Source organism: Lethenteron reissneri, chromosome 8 (genome assembly GCF_015708825.2).
Source record: "Lethenteron reissneri isolate LAM-NWPU_2019-01 chromosome 8, ASM1570882v1, whole genome shotgun sequence".
NCBI classification, from domain to species: Eukaryota; Metazoa; Chordata; class Hyperoartia; order Petromyzontiformes; family Petromyzontidae; genus Lethenteron; species Lethenteron reissneri.
The window spans coordinates 9,342,395-9,365,058 of NC_083786.1; the positions used below are offsets into that span (position 1 = coordinate 9,342,395).

General features: G+C 51.7%; 1 protein-coding gene across 1 annotated transcript in view; it reads right to left on the minus strand.

The window, feature by feature from the left end:
* PPP4R4 (protein phosphatase 4 regulatory subunit 4) overlaps positions 1–22,664 on the minus strand; it is a 74,571-nt gene that overhangs the window by 10,559 nt on the left and 41,348 nt on the right. Inside the window, 14 exon segments of the mRNA XM_061580818.1 lie at positions 609–714; positions 1,727–1,909; positions 2,671–2,745; positions 3,562–3,612; positions 3,614–3,640; positions 5,145–5,264; positions 6,173–6,408; positions 6,779–6,901; positions 7,332–7,453; positions 8,044–8,151; positions 9,453–9,559; positions 10,801–10,874; positions 13,258–13,405; positions 14,735–14,837. Of these exon segments, the coding sequence (XP_061436802.1) occupies positions 609–714; positions 1,727–1,909; positions 2,671–2,745; positions 3,562–3,612; positions 3,614–3,640; positions 5,145–5,264; positions 6,173–6,408; positions 6,779–6,901; positions 7,332–7,453; positions 8,044–8,151; positions 9,453–9,559; positions 10,801–10,874; positions 13,258–13,405; positions 14,735–14,837 (1,583 nt within the window).

The window sequence follows — 22,664 nt, forward strand, 5'->3', positions numbered from 1 at the left end:
TCAAGTTGAGCACATGGCTTTGAGCCACTTGAAACTGAGCTAAGCCTGAGCAGTGACGAACAATGGAGGGAGGCCTCAAAGTGGTCGGCGACAACCTGTGGAATTTGAGTGAAGTCCGTGGATTTCATATCGTGGTTCTCTTTATCTTATTCTCGTGTCCTGTACGTTTGTACAGTATGTTGAACTTCTTTCGCACCGTACGTAGCCTCCCGTGCTGATTGGAGGTGCCACCAGCGTCTCGTCGACTGAGGAGGTCAAACAATAAATCCACTCAATCACCCCCTACCCCAAAATACAATTAGGTCGGCCAATAAGCGAACTCTTTAGATAATTATATAGAACCAATTACCATATGTTTGATCTTCCTTCATGCACTGCAGTCTCCAATCATGTTAGTCATCTTAGAAGTTGTCGTTGGCTTCACACTGACCGCTGCGGTCGTCACTAGCCATTGACATAGGCCCTGTCTCCAGGGCTGTCCGGCATGAGTTTAAAGCTTCCGCGCGCCGCCTGCAACACTCGATAGCCACGCCACCGCCCCGCTGGCACCGACGGAGCGGGAGAGGGAGGAGCGGGAGAGGGAGGTGGCGGCGCCACGCTGCACTCACGCGCCACGAGCTTGTCGCACATCTCCTGCCGCTGCTCGTGCCGGCGGTTGTGTCGGATGAGCGTGCACAGCGTCCGCACCGCCGCCTGCTGCACGGGAAGCACTCGCTGCAGGGGGGAGGGGCGGGGGGCACGGGGTGGGGGTGTGTGACACCGCGCGGGTTAGGCCCTCGTCTATATCACTGCCTCGGTGGGTTCACGTCCACGTTCGGGTGAATGACGCGATGGATAAACGCGCAGCTCTTCATCGTCAGCCACGCTCTATCCACTGCACTTCTTTTGGAAATGTGGCCCAAGATATGTCGGTTATCTAAACCCCCCAATGAGAGCCCAGTCCTGTAAACATGCAAACATCACGTGCATCCACCATGGATGCCGAATGGTTTGCTCTTAAGGACAAAATATGCTGCTTCTCACGGCTACTATTTTAGCGTTTTGCAATGCCATCACCTTCATCAGCCACGATCATAGCGCTGCTGGACAAAAGCCTGCCCAAGTCATCACCATCTCCCGCGACACTGTGATGCGTGAATCCATCTGGCTACACGAGCTCATCTCATCGCTCCATCTCCACGGTGGACGTCCACTAGGCTGCTTTGGCTGCGACTCCATCATTGACCTTGACTGCCACCCATCGGGCTTGTAACTCGAGTCAAAAGATTACAAACTCGTTTTTTATATTTTGGCCCCCAAATATGTGAGGTCGATGATTGGTTTCATTCATGAATGCATTCCAAGATTTTCAAATTAATCCGAAAAAGAAACTAACCCTAGATACGAAACTTTAACTTTTTTTTATTTCGCATTGGTTCTAAAACATGACGTCACACAAAGTGACGTCACTATCGCGACATCGCCCACCAAAAGTGATGTCACGTGGCATCGGTTAACACCATTCTGATAGCACAAAGACAGTGTTCTTTCGGCACATGTCTATTGTGGGTAAAAAAAAACTACACAAAACCGTCCTCATCAAAACCCAAAAAATCCTAAATCTAAATTTTTCAAAAATACAAATTTCCTCTCATCGTTCAGTCTCCGCGGGCGGTCGCACTCCCGGGCCGCACACCCCGCTCTCCGGGTGGAGTGGGCGCGCAGGGCGGGACGCACGTACACGTACGTGCGTGTCGATGATGCGGAAGGCCACGGGCACGAACTTGTAGTACAGCTGGTCGCTGGACAGCACGGCGGGGAGACCGGCGAGGCTCGCCACGAGCCGCTCGTGCAGGCGCCACTTGAGCGAAGCACCGGCGCGTGCCTCCGCCGCCAGCAGCGCCGCGATGAGCTCCGACGCCGGTGGAGCCTGCCCGGGACCCGGCGGCCATTAAACCGCCACAGCGTCGGTTAATCCGGTGAAACGTCAGTTAAACTGCCACAGGGTCGGTTAAACCGGTGAAACGTCAGTTAAACCGCCACAGCGTCGGTTAAACCGGTGAAACGTCAGTTAAACCACCACAGCGTCGGTTAAACCGGTGAAACATCAGTTAAACCGCCACAGCGTCGGTTAAACCGGTGAAACGTCAGTTAAACCGCCACAGCGTCGGTTAAACCGGTGAAACGTCAGTTAAACCGCCACAGCGTCGGTTAAACCAGTGAAACGTCAGTTAAACCGCCACAGCGTCGGTTAAACTGGTGAAACGTCAATTAAACTGCCGCAGCGTCGGTGAATCCGGTGCAGCGTCGGTATAAGGGAACATATTTTTTTATAACTCGGATGCGAATTTTATATAACGCGATTGAGTGAACAGAACTACGCCGAACGAGTAGGAGTAAGCGGTTGTGCGACTGCCTCGGCGTAGCATCGCACACGGAAGGATGCTGCTGGATGCTTCTAGATGCTACCCACGTGCCTCAAGTCTTTGTTCAGCCTGCGTATGCATCTCACGTGTTATCGCGGACCGTGCTTTACCCTGTATTATGTATTATTCATTAAAACGCGATTTTTCCATAACGCGGTGTTCTTATTATTACCGAGCGTTTTAGGAGAACAGACTGCATATTGCTGCTTCTTGGATGTCTGTAAGTGGCAGAGCGATAGAAGCACGCGCAGAGCCAAGCGCTCACCTTGTTCTCGTGGCTGCCCGTCCGTCGCGCGAGCAGCAGCACCTCCGTCAGGTTGTCCACGAGGGCATCCAGCACCTGTGAGGGAACCGCAGCGGCCGAGGTCAATGCCTGCGCGACCCCCGCGCGACCCCCGCGCGACCCCCGCGCGACCCCCGCGCGACCCCCGCGCGACCCCCGCGCGACCCCCGCGCGACCCCCGCGCACCTTCCACCTTCTGTATACACGGCAAGTCCCCGCTTAACGCGCAGGTGTTGACGCAACTGTTGCCTTTCTTTGTTGTTACTGTACCAGGTAAGGCCCACTGAGCTATAGTCGCTCTTTCTCAGAAGCGACCTGGCCACAAATGATAGCTCAGCGAAGTGGCTTATCACCTTCTTAGGTTTTTTCGGTAAAGTCACGTAGGTAAAAAAATTAAATTAATAAAAGTAAAATAAAACAAAGTAAAAAATCACGACGTTTCGGAAGCAACACAAGCCTCCGTCTTCAGGTGGAACCGTCACAGCTGTATCAAGTAAATGAGAGATCACAAGAAATACCACCCCGTATATATAATGGTTGAGGGGGGAAAGGCCAGGAACGGCACACTTTTTATTAATATGGTAAGGTGAGGCTTAAGACTAAGAATAGACTGGCTTATCATCGTGTGGACAATTATAGCAGCCAAATACTCTGATCTCACGTTAATTCTCAATGTGGAGGGAAAAACTGGATGACCCGGAGAAAAATCCCAGCGACCACGGGGAGAGAGACCATGCAAACTCCAAATATAGAGGCATCGTCAGGGTCAGGATCAAACCCACGACCTCCTGCATATCAGGCGAGGGAGCTAACATCTCGCCACCGCAAGGCGTACGACAGCGGTGTACGCGAGCGTTTCCCCGAGCGACGCACCTGCAAGGACTCGTCCTGTAGCAGTGACAGCAGCTCCTTGTGAATGAGGTGGAACTTTGGGGGCCAAAAGCTTCGCCACCTGAAAAATTGAACGGCATCATAACGACAATTCACGATGATGTACAGGGTGCTTCAAAAAAATGTGAACACTTCTGAAAATTTGAAACAATGTGCCTCCGGGCTCTGGAGACCACCTGGAGAAAATTCCAGGCACGTGTTGACAATAATGGTGAATAAGTGTAAACTCGTTGACTCTTTGAAGCGATTAACATTACATTTGTTATCATGTTACAGTGTATTATCCGTTCTTTTTCCATTTTTTTGAAGCACCTTGTATATTCATGATTGTACTGCCACAGCGGTGGTAATGGTTGGCCATCACTGGACCTGCAATCCAGAGGTCGCCGGCTCGGCTTGTTCTCCCGACGCGGCAGTTTAAACAATGGGGAACTTTCGATTTAAAGCTTTCGTGACTGCAGGGATTTATCTTCTTGGTTCTTTCGGTAAAGTCGCGTAGAATGGAAATAATAAAATAATAAAAATAAAAATAATAAAATAATTCTCACGACGTTTCGGCCACAACGCAAGCAGCCATCCTCTTTCTGACAGCCCTGTTCTTCACCTGAGGACGGCTGCTTGCGTTGTGGCTGAAACGTCGTGAGAATAATTTTATTAAGTTTTATTTTATTTTATTATTTCCATTCTACGTGACTTTACCGAAAGAACCAAGAAGACAATGGGGAACGTTAATAAAATCACCTCCCCCGCCACCTTTGTCCACCCAGCAGTGCAACCGGGTGCAACCACGGTGAGTCGATCGGACGGCCGGGGTGAGGTGGGGAAAAGAGTGGGCTCTCCCACCGCTTCAAACAAGCCTAGCCAGCATGGAAGAAGACCACGGGCAAGATGCCCTCCCGAGGGCTCCCTCGAGTGTGAGCCGCTTCTTCCAGCAGCAGTGGCGTAAGCGAGCGATTGCTGCACCGTATTCTCCAGATTAAAAGAGGCACTCCTTTCCCCTGTATTTTAAAGCAAAGGTGCATGTGTGTGCGTGTGTGCGCGAACAGATTTTGTATAACTTTACTGACACCGGGGCACACGTTTGTGGTGCATCGAACCTTCCAGAGCGGTCTCATAACTGCGGAGAATGCGGTAAAATTCCACTACTTCTCCGGCACGATTTCCCCCGGAAAACATCGCCCCCAAAACCGTCGCCGCGAGTAACTTTTGCCAAAAAGCGCGGCCAGTCTCCTTGCCACGGTCCCCAAATAAGTTTCCTTGGCCCACGACTCCCGCTGAGCGGAGGCCTCTGCATGCGCGTGTGCTCATGAGACGCGTGCTCATGAGACGCGTGCTCATGAGACGCGTGCTCATGAGACGCGTGCTCATGAGACGCGTGCTCATGAGACGCGTGCTCATGAGACGCGTGCTCATGAGACGCGTGCTCATGAGACGCGTGCTCATGAGACGCGTGCTCATGAGACGCGTGCTCATGAGACGCGTGCTCATGAGACGCGTGCTCATGAGTCGCGTGCTCATGAGTCGCATGCTCATGAGACGCGTGCTCATAAGACGGGTGCACTGACCTCGAGGAGGCTGCTGGCCACGGTCGCCCGCACGCCGGCGTCGCGGTCGTGGCACATGGCGGTGAAGGCGGCCCGCAGCCGGCTAGGAAAGTTCTCCGGCTGGGCGAACTGCACCATGGCCTGCACACACACACACACAAAACAAAGACCCGCCCCCGCCCCGCCGTGTAACCTTGAACAGGGTGTCGGGGCGGTTGCTCTTCGCGAGTGGCACCTGTGAAGTCCGCGCACGGCATGGCACACGAGGGGGTGGGTGGCCAGCGCCACCGCCGGCCGCCTTTGTCTCCCCGCCAGTGCTGATGTATAACACACCCTGCCCTGTACTCATTTAAGGCTGAGTCGACCTACAGGAGGCCCAGGACCGGTGGAAATATTCGCCTCTGTTAATGGTCACGAACGGAAATGTAACTCGGGTTTGCCAGGTACGTAGAGCTGTGCGCTGACTTATACGTATGGAAATTAACATTTAATCTCGTTTTGTGCAATCGGTGTTCCGTTATGAGACAATTCATTAATTCGGAACTTTTGCAGAACCGTGCAACCTTCTTCGTGGGACAGCGGTCGATAGAAGCGCTCCCTCTGGAATCTCTTAAAGTCACCTCTGACCCACACTAAGGGATGGATATCAAATGGATATGAGATGGAAACACAGAAATGATAGAGAGACACAGACAAAGACATAGAGATGGCGGCAATGACATAGAGATGCAGACACTAAAAGAGACAATCTAGGTAGACTACATGGGGGGATTTCGATGTAAAGCTTTCGTGACTGCAGGGATTCATCTTCTTGGTTCTTTCGGTAAAGTCACGTAGAAGGGAAATAATAAAATAATAAAACATAATAAAATAAGAACATGGGGGGATCTTTGACTTTGTCTTTGATCGCTTGTATGGGTGTGTAGGTGCGTGGGTGCATGAGTGCGTGGGTGCATGTATGGGTGTGCGGGTGCATGCGTGGGTACGTGCGTGTACACGCGTGGGGTGCGTGCGTGATTGCGCGGGCGGACGCGTGTGTGCGTACGTACGGGCAGATTGTACGCGCAGTGTCTACGGCACTCCACTTGTCGCGCCGACCGCTCGCCGCTGGCACCCGGCACCAGCTGCTGCTGCGCCAGCCCCATGTAGACATCGGCATCGCGCCGTGGCCCGTCCGTGCCGGGGCTGCCACCGTGGCCGTTGCCGTTCTCCACGGCGGCGCCGGCGCGGCTCAGCCGGCAGTAGTGCTCCAGCAACGACCAGCGCTGCTCCTCGCTCAGCATGGCTGCATTGGTGGCGGAGGTTGGGGAGGCGGGGGGGAGCCAGAGGGGAGATGGGGGGGGAGAGAGAGGGTCTACGATCGGTCTCCTAGCGATCGCGAGCTCAGATCGCGGGAGACGCGCCGCCCTGCTTGACGGTGCGATCAGATCAAACTCATTTGCGGGAAGAATGCTCTACGATGATGATGATGATGATAAGGACGATGTTTTGATGACCGTGATGATGGTGCCAATGATGAGGGTGATTTTCGTGAGTGATAATAACGATGATGGTGATGATGACGATGATAATGGTGGTGATGGTGATCGTGATGATCACAATAACACTGCTGAATATGATGCTGCTGCTGCTGCTGATGATGATGATGTTGTTACCGGAGAGGCTGTGGCAAAGGCGGCCGAAGTTGAGGGCGAGGCTGGGCATGGAGTTCTCGTCTCCGGCGAGCGCCCGCTCACAAAACCCCTCGACCAGCGGCACCACCGTGTGCCGGCACGTCGCTACGTCACACACACGTCATCATCAACATCGTCAACATCATCATCAATATCGTCAACATCATCATGGTCACCATCGTGTGCCAGCACGTCGCAACGTCGCCCACACGTCATCAACATCATCATCAACATCATCATCAACATCATCAACATCATCAAAATCATCATCACCATCATTAACATCATCATGGTCACCATCGTGTGCCGGCATGTCGCTACATCACCCGCACATCACAACATCATCATTGTCATCAACGTCAACACATCATTATCATGGGAGGGGGGGGGGGGGTCCAGGTGGAGTCAAGGGGGGAGGCGGAGCGGTGGAGCTAGAAGGAGGGGTCTAGTGGTTTTGGGGGTCGCGGTGGCTTGAGGAATGGGTGCAGTGGGGGGAGGGGGGGTGGGGGGGTTCAGGGGCAGGCGCTGCACCCACCAGAGTCCAGCATGGCGATGGCGTTGGTGAGCGTCTCCAGCGCCGCCGTGCGTACCCCCCCCTCCTCGTCCGCCGCCAGCTCCAGCAGCTCCGGCAGCACCGCCACGCGCGTCTGCTCCAGCCTGGTGTCGTCGCACACGCGGTTACGCGTGAGCGTGGCGCATCTATGTATGTACGTTGAACTTCTTTCGCACCGTACGTAGCCAGCCGTGCAAGTCAGAGGTGCGGGGGAAGGACAACAAACTAAACACAAAAAAGCACGCGCACGCGTGTACGAGACCCGTGCATGCGCGTGTACGAGACCCGTGCATGCGCGCGTACGAGACCCGTGCATGCGCGCGTACGAGACCCGTGCATGCGTGCGTACGAGAGCCGTGCATGCGCGCGTACGAGAGCCGTGCATGCGCGCGTACGAGAGCCGTGCATGCGTGCGTACGAGAGCCGTGCATGCGCGCGTACGAGACCCGTGCATGCGTGCGTACGAGAGCCGTGCATGCGTGCGTACGAGACCCGTGCATGCGTGCGTACGAGACCCGTGCATGCGTGCGTACGAGAGCCGTGCATGCGCGCGTACGAGAGCCGTGCATGCGCGCGTACGAGAGCCGTGCATGCGCGCGTACGAGACCCGTGCATGCGCGCGTACGAGAGCCGTGCATGCGCGCGTACGAGAGCCGTGCATGCGCGTGTACGAAACCCGTGCATGCGTACGTACCCCAGGCCCCGGGCGACGCTCTCCAGCTGGCGGCACATGGTGGCGCGCACCTCCAGCTCCACGTCCTGGCACAGCGCCCGCACCAGCGGCAGCACCTCCTTACCGATCCTGCACCGCGTCCATCACCGGATGGGGGGAGGGGGGGGGGTGTTAAACGGGCCCAACCGGGCGGCTCTCACGGTGATGTTGATGATGTTGTAAACCATAAACAAAACACCACCGCATGTATGTGTGGATGTTGAACTACTTTCGCACCGTACGTAGCCAACCGTGCAAGTCAGAGGTGCGTGGGGAGGACAACAAACTAAGCACGAAAAGCAGTTCTAAAGAAACTAGATTTCAATCTAGATTATGATTTAAAGGTGCATATCTCTAGTGGCTTCCTAATATCGAAAGGAAGAGCATTCCAGAGGGCCGCATAAGTGCATCCGAAAGCACGTGATGCAGTGACCGTCTCTGGTCGATGGCGAGCCACAAAGACTCAATACTGCCCAAAAACTCAACACTGCCCATAGACTCAACACTGCCCATAGACTCAACACTGCCCATAGACTCAACACTGCCCAAAGACCCAACACTGCTCATAGACTCAACACTACCAATAGACCCAACACTGCCCAAAGACCCAACACTGCTCATAGACTCAACACTGCCCATAGACTCAACACTGCCCATAGACTCAACACTGCCCATAGACCCAACACTGCCCATAGACGTAACACTGCCCATAGACTCAACACTGCCCAAAGACCCAACACTGCTCATAGACTCAACACTGCCAATAGACGCAACACTGCTCATAGACTCAACACTGCCCAAAGACCCAACACTGCCCATAGACTCAACACTGCCCAAAGACCCAACACTGCCCATAGACTCAACACTGCCAATAGACCCAACACTGCCCATAGACTCAACACTGCCCAAATACCCAACACTGCCCATAGACTCAACACTGCCCAAAGACCCAACACTGCTCATAGACTCAACACTGCCCAAAGACCCAACACTGCTCATAGACTCAACACTGCCCATAGACTCAACACTACCAATAGACCCAACACTGCCCAAAGACCCAACACTGCCCATAGACTCAACACTGCCCATAGACTCAACACTGCCCATAGACCCAACACTGCCCATAGACTCAACACTGCCCAGGGCCGCAGAAGTGCATCCGAAAGCGGGCGATGCGGTGACCGTCTTTGTTCGATGGCCAGCCAAAAAGCCACCGCGCACCATGGCCCTTGAAAGGCCAAGTACACAACAACAATAACAACAACAATAACAACAACAACAATAGCGGACGACGTTTCAGGGGGGGCCACAACCCTTCCCGTGGCACGTGAACGGAGAGGCCCAAAACCAAACGGGTTGTCGCGACGACGCGCACGATGGCCGCCGCTCACGTGTAGGCGTCGAACTTGGTGGCGATCTTGCCGAGGATCTTGCAGCAGACGATCCGTGAGGGCACGGCCTGCGACAGCTGCCCCTTGGCGGTGGCGATGCCCAGCACCTTGCGGGAGATCGGCCCAGAGCAGTCGTGGGGTTAAAATCGAGTTCACCGTGGCAGAGGTGAAGACAGCAACGAACGTCCATTCTCTATCCGCTGCTCGGCTAGGGCCTTCGCCTGTCGAAAGCGTCGGTTTTCACCATTGCCCTGATTGCGTTTTTGATTCGTTGTCGTCACGATCGATCATCATGGTCATTGGCCATGGTCTATCCACTGCTGCGTGAAAGCCTCCCCCATCATCTCCCTTCTTTGCTCCGATTTATACTTGTCATTACATCGTTAACATCGTTGTCATTATTATCAGCGTGATTAATTTTATGATCATCACCATCATCATCAGCCATGGTCTATCCACTGCTGAGTGAAGGCCTCTCCTTGTTTAAATTGTCATCTGTCTGCGTTGTGCTGATTAAATGTATTATTATTATCATCATCGCTACTTATCGGGTATTTATTGGCTGATCAGGCTCAACTATATGAGCCGTGCATACACGTGAGTTGCGTAACGCTCTCCAACGTGTATTTGTCCTCGACGGCATTTTTTTATTACTCCTTTCCCGTTCTGAGACGTCTGCAAGTTGCAGGGTTCACTCTGAATCTCGGAACTCGCAAGCGGCTCAGCATTAATATTATTTAGAGAGGTGCAGCGCCGTTGTTCTTAAAGGCATTGCACTCACCGTAGCGACACGACCGCACTCTATGATAGCTGGCGCCATAATGTGCCACATGCCCTCCAGCATGGACTTGTGGGAGCCTCGGTATCGATAAAGTTATTTTATTTTAGTTTTTCTCTTCCGGTTTCGTTTTTATGATGTACACGTACGTCATCGGAACAGAATCGTAAGAAAAACTGATGACGTACACGTATGTCATCGTACGTCATCGAAACGGAAAAGGGTTAATTATCATGGTAGCGCTCGTGGCAGGCACGCAGGGAGCCATACATAGGCCCCGATGAAACCACAGCGCTCGGATAGTAGCTCTGCCCAGGAAGGCCCACCCCGACCGGCAGGCCGGGGATGGATCCTTTTAGCTTCGGTTCCAGTTCCGGACACCCCTTTTGATGAATGTATCCAGATTCCAATCGGGGTAAAAAGTCTCATTATTGGATCCCATTTACCAGAGTTATTTTGCCCCCCCATGTTGCAGATGGCCGGATGGACGGACAGACAAGAGCCGACGCGTAACCCCGCTTTCAGCCTCGCGTTAAAAACAACGGCGAACGTCACTTTTTAAAAATTCACCTCTCTTTTCACGAGGTCCTTGGGCATGATCTCGATGGCCGTGAGCAGCGTCTGTAGCCAGGCGTTGGCAACCGCTGGCGGGAAAAAACGCACAGACGCCAACAGAACGGATCCACGTCATTCACACAGCATCGCGGCCAAAGCACACCGGACGTGTAGCATCCTACGCCAGGCTATTTCCACTGCTGGATGAAGGCCTGCCCCCATGTTGACAAGCAGTTCAAGAAAACGCTGTGCAGCTGTAATCCGGACTGTCGCCTAAAGACGGCATCAGAGACGATCTGTCAGTGAACCGTAAATATGATTTGACAAAATTGTCTGAACTAAAGAGATGCCGAGATAACAAGGTAATACCCATATATATACAAATACTGTGTTCTTGGAATTTCTCTCACTTGATACAGCTATCGTGCTGTGACGGTTCCACCTGAAGACGGAAGCTTGTGTTGCCTCCGAAACGTCGTGATTTTTATTTTATTTTTATTTTACTTTTATTAATTTAAATTTTTTACCTACGTGACTTTACCGAAAAAACCTAAGAATATGGTCTGAACGACCACATCAGTGACAAGTATGTCAGTCTGTTGTCTACAGGGACCATCAATTCACTACACTCATGAAGCCGGCTCAATCACAGTCAAGCGATGGAGCCCGGATTCCCAATTTCGGACCTCAGCGGTGCCAGCTCAACACTCCTGACGTGACCATTATGAAGCCCCCCTCCAAGCCCCCTTGCTCGTCTCATCCCGGGCCAGGATCAGTACTTCCCATCACCCTCGTGCAATCCTGCCACTCTACCCACAGACCGACATCCTGGCCAGGGCTGTAGCTGGACATTTTGGCTGGGGAACGAGGTGCCATGCGCGTATGTATGTGTGTATGCAGAACTTCTTTCGCACCGTACATAGCCAAACATGCTAATCGGAGGTTCGGGGGGGGGGGGGGAAGGACAATAAACTAAACACAAAAATTATGTTGGTCCATGTTAGTTCATGTTGAACCATGTTAGTTGGTCCATGTTGGACCATGCACGTACGTTGAACTTCTTTTGCCCCGTACGTAGCCAACCGTGCTAATCAGAGGTGCGGGGGAAGGACAACAAACTAAACACAAAATCCCCCCGCTCCCCCGTCCACCCCCCCCCCCGCCCGTGGCTGCTGCTGCTGCTGCTGCACCGTCATCGCCGCCTCCACCACACGCTGGAGCCACCGGCCTCTTCGTTCCCCAACAATTTGGCGGCACACCGAGGACGGCGCTGCCCTCGGGAGGGCCGGCTGGTAAATGTCCACGTGATGACAAGCCACTTCGTCGGGTGTATCATTCGTGGGGCCAGGCCGCTTCCGAAAAAGACAAGCTGTCCCGCTCTTTTGGCGTTCCATGGTCTGACACCGGTGGTGAGACGAGACCATAAAGAAGGCTGCCGTCTCTGGTGTGGACCAATTGGTTTCACGGACATTGCGTAAATATTATTAGAGCACGTTTGTTTGCATGTTTTGCCACAAGTACTGTGTGTGACTCATGCAGACTTGATGTCTTGCAAAAGGTATCCGGTGTTTGAACATCTTAAGACCTGTTTTAGTGTCAGGAAAGGTAAACACCTCGACTTTATACCAATAGGTTTTATCCTTTCTGGCAATAAAACAGGTGTTAAGATGTTAAAACACCAAACAGAATACATTTTCAAGGAATCCTGTCTGCAATAACCACGCGGTATTTGTGGTGAACATGCAAACAAAAAACATGCTCTGATAATATTTACATTGTCTTTGAAACCGATTGGTCCACACTAGAGACTTTATTTTTCCCCATCATGTTGACGCTGGCGGAAAAAAAAAGGTCCCATGCTAATCAGTGCCGGATTATCCTAACAGCAAATAAAAAATATGCTACGGGCCCCACACTTTCAAGGGCCCCGCGCTAAATGCTTTCAAGCTATAAATTCCGGTTCAGTCATTCTGCACTTGCTCTATTACTATAGTACTATACTGCCTTCAACGTTTCTGGACGACTGGGTGTTTCAGGTTAGCGATTTGTCATATTATCTGGCTGTATAGCAAATAACATTTTTTTTTACTTTACTGTGCAAGTTAAAAATGTGTCTTCTTGGTTCTTTCGGTAAAGTCACGTAGAAGGGAAGTAATAAAATAATAAGAATAAAACATAATAAAATAAAATAATTCTCACGACGTTTCGGCTACAACGCAAGCAGCCGTCTTCAGGTGAAGAATTCTTCACCTATTATTTTATTACTTCCCTTCTACGTGACTTTACCAAAAGAACCGAAAGAACCAAGAATCCCTGCAGTCACGAAAGCTTTAAATCGAAAATTAAAAATGTGCGTTTTAATATTAGTTTTTTTTATTTATGGCCCCTTAATAACATCACGCTACAGGCCCCGCACTAGCTTAATGCGCGCCGCCGTTGACGCCGTCGAGGCCCCTGGCGCCGGCTGCCTACCGGGGTCGCGGTGCTCCACGTTCATGAGCACGGCGGGGAGGAAGCCCTGCGCGAACACGGCCGGCGTGACGAGGCCCCCGCGCAGCGACGCCAGGAACGACTCCGCCGAGGCCAGCTGCGTCTCGGGGCCAGCAACGTGCAGCACCTCCTGTGTGTGTCCGTGGAGGAGCGGTTAGTGCGCTGCGTGACAAACCCCGGCGACCCGAGTTCGATTCCCGCTCACGGCTAACACCAGTGGCGATTATCTGAACAGGTCCTGGGCCTCCCCTAGGTCGACTCAGCCTCAAAGAGAACCTGGTGCGGTGTGTACAAAACATTGCCACTTGGGAGACAAAGGCGGCCGGGCGTGGATGTTGGCCACCCACTCCCACGTGTGCCGTGCCGGCCTTCATAGGTGCTGCTTGTTAACAGCACTTGCCCCAACAGTCTTTAAAGACTATATGGGGGATCTTTGTCAAACCCGGCGACCATCATCAGTGATGGATACCTGAACCAGCCCTGTGCGCTCCCCTAGGTCGACTGAGGCTTAAATGACTACCAGGTTTGGTGTGCAAATATCGGCATTGGGGAGACAAAGGTGGTCGGGCGTGGTGTTGTGGGTCGTGCCGCTATGAGTCACTGCTCCAATCGTCTACATGACTACATAGGGCTTCTAAGCCTGCCGTGGTGGAATGGTTAGCACACTGGACTTATGATCAATAGATCACCAGTTGAAACATTGGCATGTTTTAGAAACTCCCATTCCCCTGTTCCCCCCCCCGATCGCCCCTCTGCCTTCCCCGAGATGTACACGGGTACACACCACAGCCCTGTCAGAGCCTGCCCATGCCACGACGAGCGTGAGCTCTAGGGAACCCCTCTAGAGCGAGGGTGCTTGGCCTACTCTTCCACGTTGGCCAGATGTTATTGGAAGAGGTGGGAGCACCCACACGCAGCGGGGTACAAAGCCAGATCAAGGCAGACGCAGGCCAGGCGGCTTGGGCAACACGAAGTCTGGAAGCGACAAAACGCGACGCCACGGTGGCGTCGTCCATCACACAGGTTTGTTCAAACCCTCGCCGCATCGCTCGCCTGATCGTGTCATACCAGGCGAGACTTTATCTCCCTCTCCCTGGGTTCGATCCCGACCCTGACGCCTGCTGTATATTTGGAGTTTGCGTGTCTCTCTCTCTCCCCCGTGGTCACGTAGATTTTTCTCCGGATCCTCCAGTTTTTCCCTACGCATTTAGAATCAGCGTCACGCGTTTAGAGTATTTGGCTGCTATAAATTTCCACACGGGAAGCCACTTCGTTGACCTATCATTTGTGACAACCAGGTCGCTGTAATCTGGGCCTTTCCTGGTAATATAAAAATATAAGTTTTAATAGTTTTTTTAGTGTCATCTCCCTGCCCCCCCTCCTCCCCCTTCGTGGTGTTGTTGCTCTCCCGTCCGTGCCTTGGCCCACGCCGGACGCGGCTGAGAGGAGAGACACTCACGCGGACTTTGGGGAGGACTCGCCGGAGCGCTTCTGCCGGACTCCGCTGCAGCAGCTCGGGGAGGCTGCACGCGACGCTGGTCCACTGCACATCCTGGCCAGAGCTGAACGGGGGGGGGGGGTGGGGGGCGCATGAGGACACATGGGGGGGGGGGGGGTGCGGGGGGTGGTGGGGAGGCGTGGGAGAGAATTTACGGTCTTGGGTCAGGTCCTGATATGCTCGAGTGGTCACTTACCTACCGGTACGCTCAATAACCTGCCCGCTCACTCACGTCACAATTCACTTATCGGGTCCACCCGCTCACTCATTCACCTACACAGCCACTCCCTTCACTCATCCTCTCCCTTTCCCAATCACATACCACTCACTCACTCACTCACATCCCGCCCGCCCGCCCACTTGTGAGTTGAATTTTAATGTGCAATTTTATTGAGGGACTGTGTGTTGTCTTGCTGTAGTCTGAGACTGTTTTGCTGTTGTTCTGCTGCTGCCTTGCCCAAGATTGCATTTGGTGTTGGAAAATCGGCAGGCATTGATGCACTTATGCAGTTTGTACTTATATATCTTCGTGATTCTTTCGGTTAAGTCCCATAGAAGGGAAATAAAAAAATAAAAAAACATAAAACATAATTTTTTCCCTTCTACGTGACTTAACCGAAAGAACCAAGAAGATGAATCCCTGCAGTCACGAAAGCTTTAAATCGAAATGTACTTATATACTTTATTTATTTTTATTTAGTCACTTTCTTAGTTTTCCAATACTTTACACGACTACCGTGTGTGTTGTATTGTTTGTTGTTATAACGTTCTGACCCACCCCTACTGGACATCTGTGATAAAATAACTGTACAGCTCATCTGATTAGTCCAGTCTAAATAAAGATTCTGATTTTGTTGTTTTTCTCACGAATCATACAAATGCACTCAAGCTGCCCACGTTCATTTCTGTCTCCATCACCTTCACAGCCTCTGTCCCTCTCACCTGTTCAAACAAATCCCGGCAATGCTGAGCGAATACATCTCGGCAAAAAAAAAAAAAGATTCTGGCACACAATGCCTCGGGCCTGGCAAACAGCGACGCCAGGCAAAGTGGCGCCGACTTCTCAAACACCGGGCCCCTCGCCCCGAGCCGGAGCCGTTGCCGTCTTTCCTCGTTTGCCAATCTTTTTTTTTGCACCATTCAAATGCAAATAAAGCCGTTGGACACTGCGCCGAGGCCCCCCCCCCCCCCCCCCCCCGTGTTAGGAATTGGAGGGAGCCCTCTTAAACCTCCCCACTCGGTGGCCAAAGTGATTTCCGGCTCACGCGCGTGTATCTACGTATGTTGAACTTCTTTCGTACCGTGCGTAGCCAAACCGAGCTAATCGATTCGATGGCTGGGGAGTCTAATCCATGGGGCAATCACCGTTGACTTGGTGCGCCGCGGTGGCAAGACGTTAACTCCCTCGCCTGAGTATACGGGAGGTCGTGGGTTCATGGGTTCGATGCCGTCTCTGACACCTGCAGTAAATTTGGAATTTGTGGTGTGTCTCTCCCCGTGGTTGCGTGGATTTTTTTCTCTGGATCCTCCGGTTTTTCCCTCCACATTTAGAATCAACATCACGTGTTCAAAGTTTCGAGCGTTTGGCTGCTGTAAAAAAAATTCCACATGATAAGCCTTACCTGTTAAAATAAAAAAAATAGTTTAGACTTCCCGTACAAAAGTTGTGCTCATTGTATCGACGACCACGACGGAGGGCACGATGAGCCGAGTAAACCCCGCACCCGGCCACGCGCCCCCCCGCCCCAAACCAGAATGCGAACTCGCAGCCTCACGCTCGCCGTGCCGCCGATGGCGTGTACCCCACAAGCCCTCGCCGCGTTCGTGGCCCGCTTCCACGGCGAGTGGCGGCGCCTCCGTAATTTTTGCTCGCTCGCTCGCTCCGCTCCGCAACCCCCTGTCCGCTCCACGGCGGCGGTGGAGACGCTCGGCGGCGCATGGCGCGTCGTTGCGACAGCTTCTTGACACTTCGATGAGAGGCGACGTAACGCGCGGGGACTATTTAATAAAAAGAAACGAATAACAACAACATTCCGCGACGGACATATGGGGGAGGGGAGGGGGCTGACTGATGTGCCCTCCGCGATAAATGAAGGAAGCGCAAACAACAAAACCAACTTCACCTTCTTGGCACTTGCCCAATATTTATATTAAATTACAACCCTCTCCCCCACCCTGCAAAAAAAAGCCGAGGGCTACGTCGATCACGGGCCAGCGTTTATTTCGTCAAGTCAAGCGTGGCGGAAGAGGCGGCTTTCACTGCCAAGCGTTGAAGAATCTCGAGGTCGCACCGACCTTGAGTCATCGAAGTCCAGGAAAGCGCCGTTTTCAATGCATTCTCTGGATGCGCAGCGGATTACCCGGCTGTTGGCGGTAGTGGTGGTGGCGGAGGTCGGTGCAATTCAAAACACCGCTGACCACATTTCGAGTCGAGCGACGTTTAATTCGTCAATACGTTAAATTCGCGTGTTCGTACCTGTTGACATCCATTCGGATCGTGAACTTGAGATCGCCATGGCAGAGCAAATCGATTCATCGATCAATATCAATTCTTCGGCTCACGATAAATCATTAGAATACATGTGTATATACGTTATACTGTGATGGGTTTCCTTCCGTGAAATCCCTCCAGTAGTTCAGGGATAAGAGAAACTGAGCCGGCACCGCTGAGATCCTGGATTTGTGATTAAACCGGATTCTCAAGTGTAGCGCGTTCCTGGACCAACGTGTGAATCGAGGCTTTGAGAATGCACCTTAAAGGCTCGGCAAAAAGCTCCTCAGCGGTGTACGAGTGCATTTTGACTTGCAGACGAAGTCGAGTTTTTCGAGGCAAGTGAAGTCATCATCATCATCATCATCTCCGGCTGACCCTGGTGTTTGCCCCCTTTGAGGTTCAGAGTGAGTCACTGCGAGGCAATTGCGCATTCACCAGAAGCGGTGGAAATTGTTGGTAATAAACGAGGAAATTAGTGATCGTCGATAATAGATAAGGTGGAACGAAACGGCTTTGGCCATGATGACATCTTCATCTCGAGCCATCTCGTTGCCGTAAACGCCGGGATCGGAGGTGAAGGAGGACGCGTGCAGTGGCTTGCCCGGAGCTCGTAAACACCGCCGTAAAATCATTGCCCCGCTCTTTAAATCCAGCGGTAAAACAACCTCCTAAAGCGGGGCGAGAGGGCGGTAGCTCTGTTACGGGGCGTTGTTTAAACGGGGAGGTGGATGGGGGCCCATAAAAAAAAATCAGGGAGGGGCGGGGGGCACCGCACAGATCAACGTGAACCAAACTTTGCAACGAACGTGAAAACGCTCAATGGAATGAGCTTGTTGCCTGTCGTGCATTTCACCCCCCCCCACCTCTGATGATTAGCACAGTTGGCTACGTATGGTGCGAAAGAGGTTCAACATACAATAATGCAAATACTGCATGTTCAACACACGTGCATACACACCTACATTAGATCCTCGACTCTACCCCCTGCTCGTGGTGGAGCCACGGGTTAAACAAAGTTGCTCGTGCAGTAGAGCGACGATGATTATCGATCACTGCATGCGTGCATCATAACACGATTGCTGTACAGGACTTCTCGCGTGGAAAGGTGCAAGAGTGGCGCTCTCCGTTGTGCACGTGGTCAACCGCCATCTGCTCATCACATCACCGGCCGCTGCCCATTGCAGGCATCAAGCAACTCCTGATGTATGCGTGCGTAGTTGAACTTCTTTCGCACCGTACGTAGTCAACCGTGCTAATCGGAGGTGCAGGGCAAGGACAAGAAACTAAACACGAAAAGCTGTTCTAAAGAAATTAGTTTTCAACGTCGATTTACAAGTGAACAGCTCCCAGTGACTTACCAATATCGGAAGCGTTGCACACTTGTACAGCTCTCTCTGCCATCGGATGCACCGTCGGACTCAGCGAGACGGTTGGAATGTTTTGCCAGTTGCTTTTCACAAATGCCAACGCGAAACAATTAATACGAAAGTTGATAATTGGTTTTTTACCCTTCTATCTGGCAACAAAACTGACACCTTTTTACAAGGAGTCATGTTTGCATAGACCGCAATACCTGCAGTCATAATACAAACAAAAGACATAACTCTGATAATGTGCACTGTCCTTGAAGTTGATTGGTCCACACCCGAGACAGCTTTCCTTAGAGCCTAGTCTCATATGGGTTGGACCAGATGACGCCAAAAAAAGTGTCAGTTTTGTTTCCAGATAGAAGGGTAAAAATACAATTATCATATTTTTACTGGCAAATGAGGTTCCCATAGAATACGAAAGTTGTGCTGTACTGCTATGCTGCCGCGTTCATGCTCCCTGCCGTCACCAACCCGCGCTTACCAGCGCCGGTGGAGTACGCTCGAATAACCCGCGCGGCGTTGGGGAGCCTCTCATCCAGCAGTGGATTGACAGAGAGAGCTGTACAAGTACATGGTGGTGGTATACACGGTGGGGGTGTCAGCTTGTGGATAGCTCACGTGGCACCACCCCCCCTTGCCCACCACCGCACCCAACCCACGCCCGCTCCCCTCCTCCGTGACTCCCAAATCCATTTTCGAAGACGTCGCTCGCCACTGATGCGAGCCGTGAATGGAACTCAGACTGTTGAGTTTATGGCGCGGCGCGCTAACCACTGCACGACCGCCCGACTGCTCCGCACACGCACACGGACGCACACGGTTCACGCAACATGACGTCACTCGGATTGTCGTCTTCGGTCAACGTTTTCTCCACGTGCTTCGCTTCCGTCACCGCACGCCCAACCGACTCAACCGTCGTGTGCCAATTTATTTGCGCCGGTCAGGACCATTGCCTGAAACGTCACCTATTGCAGTATGCATATGTTTTGTAACGTAGTGTTAGTTCATCACGTAGTGGGCTTTCGCAACCAATATCATCCATAGTACAGGTTTTTTGGGTTAGATCGCGTAAATATAAATGTGTCGTTAAACCCGACACTACCCTACACAGCCAATGAGTAAGGTTTGTCACATAAACAGAACATGTCAATTCGTCACTAGTACAGCACACCGGTGTGTTGGAGAGCAAAGCCACAACATTTACAATCTCAGTACGACGTTTCCCCAGCAATAACAACCAGCTTCATCAGGCGACAGCCAGAGTTGTGGAGAAACCCTCCCGTTTCGTTCCTTAAATAACGTAGTGTTTGTTATTGATGAATGTGAGATGGGTTTTTTTCCCGGTGTTATTTCTGCTGGGTTGACAAGAGGAGAGGGCGGCGCGGGGGGCTGTGCGGGTTAAAAGAACTCGCCCATTGTGTCGACTTTTTTGCGTCGGCAGATCCAACCGGGCGACCTCTGGAGAGCAAGTACGGCATGCGCCGCCCTCACTCCTCCGGCATTCCTTGTTTGAACGGGGAGACATTTTCAAATGGCGTTTTTTTGTTTTGTTTTGTTAAAAATCCCGTCTTGCCCGCTGAGAAAACATCGCCGTGCCCACCACCCCCCCCCCCCCCCCCTGGGAATATAAATTAACCCCCCGGATTCATCTTCTTGGTTCTTTCGGTAAAGTCACGTAGAAGGGAAATAATAAAATAATAAAAATAAAACATGATAAAATATTTTATTATGTTTTGCGTGACTTTACCGAAAGAACCAAGAAGATATTTTATTATGTTTTATTTTTTATTATGTTTTATTTTTATTATTTTTTCATTTCCCTTCTACGTGACTTTACCGAAAGAACCAAGAAGATATTTTATTATGTTTTATTTTTTATTATGTTTTATTTTTATTATTTTTTCATTTCCATTCTACGTGACTTTACCGAAAGAACCAACAAGATGAATCCATGCTGCAGTCACGAAAGCTTTAAATCGAAATTTAACCCCCCGGAGCCCGCAGAAAAAAATAATTCATCGATGAATTCAAAGCACCAATTGCCAAGTGGTCGCTATGCAGGATGAAGTCCTGTCCACGCCGTGTCGCACACTTCACAACACACGCCGCTCGTACGCGGGAGGAACACAAGACCAGTTCAAATACAATATTAACAACCTTGTCGGCCGCGCGTCATGTTAGCCGTGGCCGGGAATGAAACTCACGTTGCTGGGTTCATGGACACTGTGCGCTAACCACTATCACCCTGCTCTCTCCAATAACTATGAAAATAACCTCAGTTTTATCCAGTGCAATTTACACAAAGCCTCAAGTTGCTTTAAATAATGTTTAAGTTATGGAGAAAGCCAGTAAAACCAGGTGAGATTCAAGACGCGATTTAAAAAGTGGAACAGATTCCCTGATGGACTGAGGACAAGAGGAATTCCACAATCGTGGAGCCTGGCTGCAAAAAGCTCCGTCTCCCATCGAACAAAGTCTGGTGTTTGGAATAATGAGCAGGCCAGAAGCAGCAGATCTAAGTTTTCGCAGCGGAATATAAAACTGAAGCAGTTCAGTGAGACATGAGCCAACTCATGTATGGCCTTGAACGTGAGAAGAAGAATCGAGTGTTTGGCTTCATGTGGGAGAAATCTTAAAGCACCCAGATAAACCCCACGCCTAAGAGGGGATGAAAATCTATGCTACACACAGATCGATACAATAATAATCCATCGCTGTAGTGCCATTTCCTGGCCATCTCTCAGCCCAAGTCTCTCATCACAGGCACGAACCAGGCTCAACGCTGCTTAGCATCCAATAGAATAATAAACAAATATATCTCGATTTTTCTGCTTACGTTTGTAGCAATCACACGAACGTTCACGGTGCGTGCGTGCGTTTAAGCAATGCCACTCAGCCACCCGTCAACGCCCTCTACGCAAAACAACACCACCGGGCTAAGAGGGGCACGAGTCTTAAACCAACACGACGATCGCCCTCGAGAGTAACCTCAAATTAATGCCGGGAGGGCGGAGAAAATAGTAACTGGGCAATTAGAATTCACCTGAAGAGCAGCTACGGGCAAGTCGAGACTTTTCCGGTGGCGACCGGAGATTAGGAGGGTGGCAGTTTTTTTTTTTCTCTCGAGCCGGACGCACGACATCGGTGCCACGGCGCTTTTGTCCGCGAAAATATTCGCGCGGACGAAATAGGGAACGGAAATGTTGATGACGCAGCATTTTTGCTCTTTCTTTTGCGAGAATCTATTGTCGGATTTTACTTCTGCTCGCGTGCAAACAAAGGGAAAGACTTTACCCCCGTGTAGCCAAACAGCAAGTGTTGTTGGCGAGCACCTTTGAAGGGCCGGAGCACGAGTTGGTGGTGTGGTAATCAACCCACGCCCGTCCGCCGTTGTCTCACCACAGTCCTGATATTTACCACACCCCACCACAAACCCATTTAAGGCAGAGTCGACCTCGGGAGGGCCTAGAATTGCTTCAGATATTGTTAAACTGGTTCAGATATTACTCGCCACTCATATTCACCGTCGCCCGGCGGCTAATTCAAGTGGCTGGGTTCATGCTTCAAAGCACACTGTGCTAACCACAAGGCCACTGATCCCCTCTGCTCACAACAACAACAGCTGCCATTTGCCACGAAGTGATGGTGACGTCACCACGGTGCCTGTGCCAGGCCAGGTGCACTTTGAGGCCACGTGAAGTGTCGAAGGCTCGCTGACAGGGTCACGGGACAGACCCAGGTGCCACGAGTTGACTGAGATGACTGGCAGATGAACCACCTGTGCCCCCTACTGTGCCGCCGACTGCTTACACACACATACAGACCCCACACATGGCTATATTGTTAAGGTACGAGGATATATTCGCCTGTGAATTCCCCAACACATTTCGAGGCCCTTTTAATGATGCAGGTTGAACTGAGCAAGCAAATGGCTGGGTGGATGAGCGCATGAGCAAATGAGCGGGTGGGCGAGTGGGTGAGCGGTTGAGCGGATGGGCGACTGAGCATTGGGCCAAAAGTGAGCGGC